This window comes from Lactuca sativa, chromosome 1 (genome assembly GCF_002870075.4).
Source record: "Lactuca sativa cultivar Salinas chromosome 1, Lsat_Salinas_v11, whole genome shotgun sequence".
Classification (NCBI taxonomy): domain Eukaryota; kingdom Viridiplantae; phylum Streptophyta; class Magnoliopsida; order Asterales; family Asteraceae; genus Lactuca; species Lactuca sativa.
Window position 1 is genome coordinate 82,436,761 of NC_056623.2, and position 10,013 is coordinate 82,446,773.

Consider the following 10,013-nt stretch of genomic DNA (forward strand, 5'->3'; position numbering starts at 1 on the left):
GTGTAAAGTGTAAACATCGGTGGAAAATAATGGATATAAACTTTCCCTTATTTTATTCCAAACCGCTCACTAAACGGAAAATCGGTGGTTAGAATAAAGACAAAACTGCACAATTGGTCTCTGTAGTTAGCTGAAAATTGTCAATTTGGTCCAAAAAAATTTGGACTAGCACCAGACGTCCAAACTTTTCATTTTGTTGTGAGTTTGGTCTGATTTGCTTTGGACTTTTTATAAAGACGATTTTGCCCTTGCTTTTTGCTTTATTTATTTTTTTATTTATTTAAATATTTTTCTGAATAAAAGAAAAAATTTTAAAAATTTAAAAAGCCAAAACTCTATCTCTCTCTCTACCACTTCGTTTCTTTTAAAAAAAATGATAAAAAATACAATCCATCAACACCACTTTAGAAACCATGAACACCACATTAGAAATCAGAAATCCATGAACACCAACTTCAAAAATCAAAACATATCTTTATAGTTATGATTTTCATAAAAATAAAATATCACCACCACCATTGAAGAAATCCATGAACACCTACTTAAAAAATCAAAACATATCTTTATAGTTACGATTTTCATAAAAATAAAATATCACCACCACCATTGAAGATTTGAACTAGATTTAGGCGAAAGAAATCAATATATTGCCTTCAAACAAGAAAACACACATACACGAACATATCTCATTTCGTCTTCAGATCTCGGAGCATATATGCCGAGGTAAGGAGATGGATTTCGATTGACCTCCGTTGGTTTGTCTTCTCCGAACTATGACGTAGACATGGAAGACAAAATGATGATAAAATCACATTCTTCTGCATAGTTTCATCTAAATCAATCTCGAAGACGAACCACCGTCAATCTAACCCTTGTCGAAGTCGCATGTTAAAGCAATCCCTACCACCAAACACCCATCCCTTCACCTCAGGTCTCTCCCCTTGATTTCCAGTCGCAAAACGCCGCATCTGAAAACCCTTGCTGCCAAGAAACCCTAACTTCAAATTTCGATCTCCTTTCTCTTGTCTTCGGCTGTCAAGGTTCAAAGGGAGGGTAGAAACAATCGAAGTTGGTGTTTGGGGTGGTGCTACCAGAACGAAGGGAGGCGGAGGGGGGCCCGGGCCGACGACAGCCGCTGGTTTCTTCTTCTTTGGATGGTGGTAATCAAGAAATGAGAGAGAGAGAGAATGGCGATGATGAGGTCTGACCAGGGATGCAGACGACTTGCCTAATTTTTTATTGGAGATGGAGATGCTCTTTGAAGGTATCTCTTGGCAACAACAGTGAAACACAAAGATGGAAGAGGGATGGAGAAGATGGTGGGTGGAGAGAGAGAGAGAGAGAGAGAGAGAGAGAGAGAGAGAGAGAGAGAGAGAGATTGTATATTTTATTTATTTTTTTCTTTATAAAAAATTATTAAAGTAAAATAGTAAAGACAGTTTTTTTTTCTTTTAAACAGAAAAATATTTAAATAAATAAAAATACTAAAAAAGAAAAAAGTAAGGGCAAAATCGTTGTAATGAAAAAGTTCAAAGAAAATTGGACAAAACTCGCAACAAAATAAAAACTTTGGATCTGTAGTGCTAGTACAAATTTTTTTTTGGACCAAAGTGACAATTTTGAGCAAATCATAAGGACCATTTGTGCAGTTTAGTCTAGAATAAATTATTCTTGCATATTTTAGTTTTCTTAATATTATTTTATAGTTAAAAATATATTAATTTATTTTATATTTTATATATAGTGAAAAATAAAAAATCAGTGGCTTTGTTTCTAAGTTTGTGTGTACCCTCATAATAGAAATATGCAATTGGAAAGCAGAAGTAACAACACAACCCACCTTTATCAGAAAACCCACCACCATCCCTTGTGATTTTCCTGCTTTCACAAGCAAAACATTGAATCCCATTCTTCTAGTGAAGTTGCATGCTATATAGAAATTATAGATCCTTTTAAAACACAACCTGCTAAAAATTTAAATATAAAACATTGAAATTGCAAGGATATTACGTTGACTAGTGAAGCTACCACTTGTCATGAAATCACTTCTTCTACCCAACAAAAAACAAATAATCTAAACTATTTCTCAATGACTCAAACACAACTTAATAACGGGGATTGATTGAAACTCATGCTAAGGTTAATTACTTCAAATTTCAATGAAGTGAGAGTGATGCCCTATCATCAACACTATAATCAAAATGATGAAATTAACATTCATCACAACACGTCAACAACCTAGATGTTCAACCACAAGAGTGTGGGCATATATTATATTATCTATATACATCACAATATAGGATAACTAAAATCATAATTAAAATGATGAAATCAACATATATCATACCTTTTGGTGATAATAAAATTTAAATTTGAATAGTGTGATTTACGTTTTCTTCTCCATAAAGCCCTCCACACCCATCGTTGGTTCTCACATCGATCTTCCCTTTGTTTTCCATTTAAAAATGTCGTCATCATTCCTGTTCTTACTGTTACTTATCCTCCATTCCACCACCACCACCTATTCTCAAACCACCGCGTCAGCTCCGGCACCACCAGGCCCCGCCAACATTACAAAAATCTTGGAAAAAGCCAGCCAATACACAATCCTCCTCCGCCTCTTCCACATGACCCAAGTCGGCGACCAAATCAACACCCAACTCAACAACTCCGACCAGGGTATCACCGTTTTTGCACCCACCGACAATGCTTTCTCCGGTCTCAAAACCGGATCCCTGAATTCTCTCTCCGATCAAGAAAAGGTCGAGTTAGTACAGTTTCATGTTATTCCGACTTTCCTCTCCACTTTACAGTTTCAAACTATTAGTAATCCGTTGAGGACACAGGCCGGAGACAGTACTTATTACGAGTTTCCCTTAAATATAACTACCTCCGGCAACCAGGTGAATATATCGACCGGTGTCGTTAATGCCACGGTGGCAAACACCATCTACACCGATGGTTCTCTTGCGGTGTATCAAGTGGACAAGGTGTTATTACCAATGAGCATGTTTGGTCCGCCAGCTCCAGCACCGGCCCCGGTGACTGAGAAGACTAAGAAGAAATCCAACGCCGTTGACGATACTTCTTCCTCTGACGACGGTAGTGCCACTGCTGACGCCTCCGGCACGGCTAGTGGCAAACGTAACTTGCATGGCTTCATTGTTGGCCTTGCCGGGGCTATTACTTTCATCGGGATGTTGTGTTCGTGACGATTGGGTCCTACCACTGTTTATTTTTTGTCTTAAGAGGGTTGTGATGGGGCGTGGGTTTTGAGAGATATGCAATGTTTTTTTGGCATCAATTTGTCAACTTTTTGGAATGAATGGCATCAATGATTTGCGAGAAATCTCCAACAACAATATATAAAAAACAAAGAACTTAACTATCTCCAACTCGATATCTAATCCAACTTTATTTTCAACTATAAACATAGAATAACAAATAATATTACTATAAATCTGAATAGGCACTTTTTACGTACAACTAGCGAGTGAGCGTGTAGTAAACTACAAATCACTTTTTTTTTTAATTGGGTTTTTAGGTTTTCTTTTATATATTTGGAATTCAAATCTAAGGGGGACATACATGGTAAAGATAAATATATAAAATCGTTTTATTTCATGGAAAGATTGTTAAATAGGGGTTCGTTCAAGTTGGTGATGTTCCTGTGGATGCATGCTTGGAGGAACGCAACGCAGTCGTGCATGGAGACGTCTTGGTTTTTCCCATCGTCCAGAACCATTTTGGAGATTGCATAGTTCATGTATGTTCACATCCGTAATATAATAAATTAAAAAAAAAATATATGTCTTAATTTTTTTTGAAAGTTAAGTGTTAGAATTGGATAGATTTTTGAGCGTACAATGTTGTAAAAGTTTCTATTTTAGATCAAATGTAAGTAAATGATTGTATGTTTGTGAAAAACAATATGTTTCTATCTTAGACCAAAGTAAATAAATGACTATATTACCCTTTCGTTTAGAGCAACAACCGTTAATTATGTAATTTTTGTGCATATATCAAATTCAAAATTCAGTATACGTACCTCAATATTAACTTGTTTGTGAAAGGAAACTTTGCAACTTTGTTATGTATTCCCTTTAGCAACCTCTTTATCGTTTATTTCTCCAAGAATTTGTGTATCCTAATTTGATACATACCAAAAGCAATCAAAAACTTACAACATTAAGAAAGGGTATGTACCGTTTAATTACCAAAGAAGTTTGAAAAAAGAAGATAAAAAAACTCAATAAAAAGTAAAGGTGGTGCAGAGGGAAAAAGAGAAATCACTTTTACAAATTTATTTTTAAACATTCAATGTTGCAAGATTTTAAGGGTAATAACATTAGAATTTTAAAGCTTGACATCAAAATAACTTGTTACCTTTAATATACGTTGAATTTCTTGGTATCCGGATGGCATTTCTATATTTGGTTAGATATTTCAAAATATAAATTCTATTATGAAAAAAGAAGTATGTTGCTGTTTCTTCCATTTAACCTACTTTAGGTTAAATGCAATAACTAACAACATATTTTCATTTCATCTTGCTACAAGATTATATTTTAATATTCTTTTTCTAAAATACATTGTACTTTTAAATTCTACTTTTCTTATCAGTGAAAACTACCTTGTATTTGTAGGGCTTTGCTATATCGGGGTAGACTTTTGAAAGTAAAATGCTATAATAATCAAGTCAAGAAAAGCACATTGCTATTTTTCACATCCAACTCTTAAACTTCAACCGAAAGCGTTCCAGAGTGTTAATAAACAGTACATTAGAAACCGAATCGCTACGAAACATTTTCCTTCGAAAGTAATAAAGCGATATATTGTTTCAGAAGATATGTTCTTGAATGTTACGTATATTAAGTAAGTTTTACATAAATAATGGTAAAAATGGGTATTGATCCTTGGAAAAATGGTTGTATTCAATCACCAATGCAATTTAATAGAACTTGTGTAATAAAACTAACTAACTACAATTAAACTAAAAAATAGGGTTTTGCGAATGCTTGGAAACTAAAAGACTTGAATAAATAAAAAGCTTGCAATTAAGCAAGATGATGAGATGCTCAAACATTAGACAGAAATGGTCAACCAAGACAATTCAACATAATGGATATTTATGTGTATATCATTAGGATTCAATATGAAGCTTATCATTCATCCCAAATTGGTTATAGCAATTATGAAGCATGATATGCTAAGATTCCTAAAAGGTAGTATGGAGGTTGGGGAAGCCCATAACACAACTTCTTAATCAAAATAAAAGATTCAATTGAAGCAATTGAACCCAAGAAAGTTGATTAGCCTTAACAATAAAGGAATCCCCAATTACTGGAGGATGTCAATGCTTACACATCAATAAAGGAGTCATGATCCATAAGCTAGAGATGATTTCTACCATCACAAAGCCTTTGTTCTAAGTAAATTTAATGATTTAATGCTAAACCAAAGAAATAAACCAACAACTGCTCATTCAAGTACCAAGTTCATGATCAAAGTATTAAACAAGCATAAGAAATATGAACTAGAATCATAAACATAAGATAAATGACAATTAAGCATGAATCCTTCAAAACCCACAAATATCCTAGGGTTTTAACCTAATTCAACCAAATAACATAGAATAGCCACTCATGGCAATAAGATACAAATGACAAAAGTGTTTTTGCATCAAGAAACTAACAATTACTAGAAATATGAGAAGAATGTAGATAAAGCTCTCAAAAATCGCCTCCAAGGTGCTCCAGTGGTGGAAAATTGAATGCTACCAAACCTACCCCCAAAGTAAATGATGACCAATATGACCAAAATGCCCCAAAGTGTGTTGTTATGTGGGTACCCTCGCAAAGTTGTGCAACTGAGACTCCACCCTCGCAAACGATGCTGGAATGCTACTGGATCTTTTTCTCCACTACACCACCCCACCACTCAAGATTCCCTTGGTCCCCTCCACACCTCACATGATTTAAATTTGGCCAATCGTCTTCAAGCTTGAAATAGATAGTCCAAGTCCATCTTCTTTAGTCCATGACCCATCTTCATAAGCCCACTTCATTAAAGTCTTCAACAATTTTAGCCGAATTCATTTTTGATGGATCTAGAAAGCCCAATAATGCCTCGAAAGCACACCAAGCCCATCTCCAAGCTAAACGCAACCACGTTGAGACTCCAAAACCCTATAAAATACCTCATGCAAAATAGGAAGTACCATGCATGATCCATGATAAAGAAAATAAAGAATATACAATGCAATACTAATAAAAAGGGCTAAAAATAAACTATAAAAAAGAAGAAAATAAAATAAACTATCAAATCACCCCAAGCTTAACCCTAACTTGTACTCAAGTTAGAAAAAGACTAACATGAGTTCAAGATGAGCTAAACTAAAAAAGAAAAATAAATATACCATAGAACTTGGTCAACATCAGTCAACATGGTTAGAATCAGTCCTACATGGACTGTAGCGCCCGTAGATCCGGGCTAGTCAATTTAGAGGCAATAGGGGTCGAAAACGACTTTTCGACAAAATATTATTTAGAATAAATAATCTTAACCAAGTTGTAGAATATGTCACAAGGTTTCCGTACATATAAAGAACGCCGAAATCCGAGTTATAACAAAGAAGTTACGACTCGTCGAAGTTTCGCGACGGAACCGACACGACACCCGGAAGCGTAAATAGTGAATTTACGATAGAGCGAGATTTAGCCTTATGGATCTAAATGAAAGTCATAGAATATGTTAAACTAAGAACATCGATAAAAAGAACGCCCAAATCTGACTTCGTATGAAGAAGTTATGATTTTTCGAAGTTTCGGACTAGCAGTATACAACCCGAAATTCGAATATTAGATCGAGTGGTTTTTAGCCGACACGACCTGAACGAGAATCGAAGATATCGTTAAGAGTAGCGTAACGAGAAAAAGATGGGCAAAAACGGACATCGGATGAAGAAGTTATGAGGATTTAACAGACCAATCCTGTCCCGGCCAGTTAATAATATAAAATTTAAAATCGAGTCAAAATTAGCCAACGTGTCTAAAAAAAAGTTGTAGAGTACGTTCCCACCTTCGCGTGGATATAAAGAACGTCGAAAACGGAGCTCGTATGTGAAAGTTACGAATTTTTAAAGTTGAAACATGAAATTTGCGAGACCTGATGAAGGATCGATGACGTGGCGCGTTCTGAACCGTCCATCGCTGAAGAAACACGTTGCCCCTCGCTACGCCCCGCATCCGAAGCTGGGTACGCCCAACGTAATTGATGTTGTCCGGGTCCGAGAATGGGTGCGAGCCAGCTGGTGCGAAGCTGGCATTCTTATCCGAGGACTACGCCCCGCGTAGCCTCCCTACGCCCATCGTAATGACCGAAGTCTGGAACTATAAATAGAGGTGCGAAGTGCTCCGAACTTCTCACACATTTCTCATATCTCTCTCTCTAAACTTTCTCTCTCTAGCTCATCTAAACCCCCTAAGCCCTAGTTAAACCCCTTAGCTCCCAAGGGAATCCCCGAGGCTCCCGGAGTCCCGAGAAAAAGAGCCTTTCGGTTTCGAAACGCTGCTCCAAATAACTTCCGGTTTTCGATAAAATTCGCTGTAAGTGTGTTACGCTTACGCAATTTTTAATATAGCTTTCAAATAATTATAGGAATGTTATTAGGTCCTTAAAATAATTATTTGGGCTATTATTATGAGTTATATTGAGTGTTATTAACGCCTATATAATAATAATAATAGTCAGACTAATTAATTTGTCGCGGTTATCGTTAGACTAAACCCTAGTGGTATTGGTACTAGGTTTTATCGAAGGAAAGTTGTTTTGAGAGTATCCAAGCGCTGCTCGAGTGCTGAGTCACCACCTTTCAGGTGAGTGCATAGTCCCTTTCATCTTACACATAGATATGAAGTATTTTATATAAACTACGTGCTATGTGTGCATATTATCTGAATACTTGCTGTCTATGCTGGTTGAACATTTTATACACGTTTTAAAGGATTTAAACTGTATACGTATTTTATATATACGAATATGTTGGGTATGAGATGGGTAGATGAATGATGAGAGATATAAGATGATGTGAGTATACATTGGCAGCTATAGACTTAGTGCCTATGGTACGAACACCGGTAGCTATGGACTTAGTACCTGTTAGACGTTGGTAGCTATGGATTTAGTACCTGTTAGGAATTGGTAGCTATGGACTTAGTACCTATTAGTTAGACGCTGGTAGCTATGGACTTAGTACCTGTTAGGAATTGGTAGCTATGGACTTAGTACCTATTAAACACTGGTAGCTATGGATTTAGTACCCGATGAGTAGAATATAGCAGCTATGGAATTAGTGCTTTACGAACAAACATTGGCAGCTATGGATTTAGTGCCAGTCCTATAACCCTGGAAGTAAGGGACTTCGGAATAAACGAATGCAGGATAGATGAATCTTAGGTTAAATCCTTAAGAGTAAAGAAGATAATGGGGATGGGTAATTGGGTTGATTGTTTGAGTGTTTAAACATATAAATTATATTATTGTGGGTTGAAAACCCTATGTACTCACCAGGTTTCCCAACCTGACCGACTCAGTTTATTTATATCACAGGTGTTGATATGAAGTCACATTACACTGAGAGATTTAAAGAGATGTAGATCACTAGTGTAAACAAGTGTAAGTTCTGTTTATGCTTATGTTTCTGTATTAACGATGACATCCCAAACGTTTTAAGATGAATAAAATACGTTTCGTTGAAAATGTTTTAATAACGTATTTATCGTGTTTTTCTGGGAACAAATTCCGCAACATTTTTATTAAAAGAAGTACTTTGATTTTTAAAAAGCATAAACAAAAATCGGTCTTTTCTAGCCGTGATTTTGGGGATGTCACATGGACCCTACACTCCTTCCAAATGTTTCCCACTTTAGAGCCATAAACTACATTATCGAACCACTTGAACGGAGAATAGATTCTGTTTGAATGCGGCAGCGGTGTACAAGACAAAGGAAACACGGGATGCGCCTATTAGGGGCACTTTAAATCACTAATACAGACCATAATGCATGAATGAAAGACACCTCTTGACACACGATGATTCCTACATTTGTTAGGAAATAGTGTATAGTAACGAAATACGGTTTGCAGCACGGCCTTCTGGCAAACATCTGACTTCAGGGGTTTCTCCCTTGTATTGTCCTTTACCTTTTACCGTCTCATCTTCATTTCTTTTTCTCACTAAAATCAAAAATAAAATAAAATAAGAAAAATTTACTTAACCTAAATCTAAACCTAACAACCTTAATCTTTAATCTTGAACTTCTGTTATTTGGTCTTCAGTTTGCTTGTTGCTCGATCTTCTGTCTTCATATTTCTCTCCTTTTTTTATTGATATTTTATTGATTTTTTAGGAGAGAATGCTTGAAATTGGATTTTCTTTTTGTGTTGCTCTTTTTCTTCATTTTTCTTCTTTGTTTTTGTTTCTTTTCTTGATTAATCTTATTTTATTGTCTCTTTTTGTCTTTGCTTTTCCAATTTCTTTATTTTTTTCGTGTTTCTTCTTGGAAGGTCTAAGGAATTTCACCATAAAGCATAGTACTCCAATACTATGAAAAGGGAGTAATGGATAGAGGCTAAAATGAACACCTAATGATCATTGACAATGTGTCAAGATCTACTAAAAAAGGTGGGGAATGACTCAAAAATGGGTGTTACTGAAAAAACTTGGTCCTAAAATGTGAATTGGGGGACCCACCTCAAAGTTCAACAAGCACCTCAATGTAAGGTGTGATAAACATAACCTATCTAACTATTTACTCAAGACCCCTAGAAAAATGATGACCTATCTTAAAAAGTTGGTAAAAATCTAACTAAGTAAGGCTTGGACGAGACTCGAGAGTACTAAAGGGTATTCCCCCCAAAACCAAGATGCGAATCTTCAATGTCTTCAAAATACCTTACCGGGCTAATCTTTTCTTGCACACGTCGTCCTAACCAACCACATCCCTCTGCAC

General features: G+C 35.9%; 1 protein-coding gene across 1 annotated transcript; it reads left to right on the forward strand.

The window, feature by feature from the left end:
- The first annotated feature begins 2,416 nt into the window (after positions 1–2,416).
- Positions 2,417–3,349, forward strand: LOC111881114 (fasciclin-like arabinogalactan protein 12). The gene has a single exon (XM_023877513.3). It carries the CDS (start codon positions 2,466–2,468, stop codon positions 3,210–3,212), a length of 747 nt encoding a protein of 248 aa, XP_023733281.1. The 5' UTR covers positions 2,417–2,465; the 3' UTR covers positions 3,213–3,349.
- The last annotated feature ends 6,664 nt before the right edge of the window (positions 3,350–10,013 follow it).

Bases quoted from the DNA above. Each gene is read 5' to 3' on its own strand.
- LOC111881114 (XM_023877513.3), top strand. From the start codon at position 2,466: ATGTCGTCATCATTCCTGTTCTTACTGTTACTTATCCTCCATTCCACC.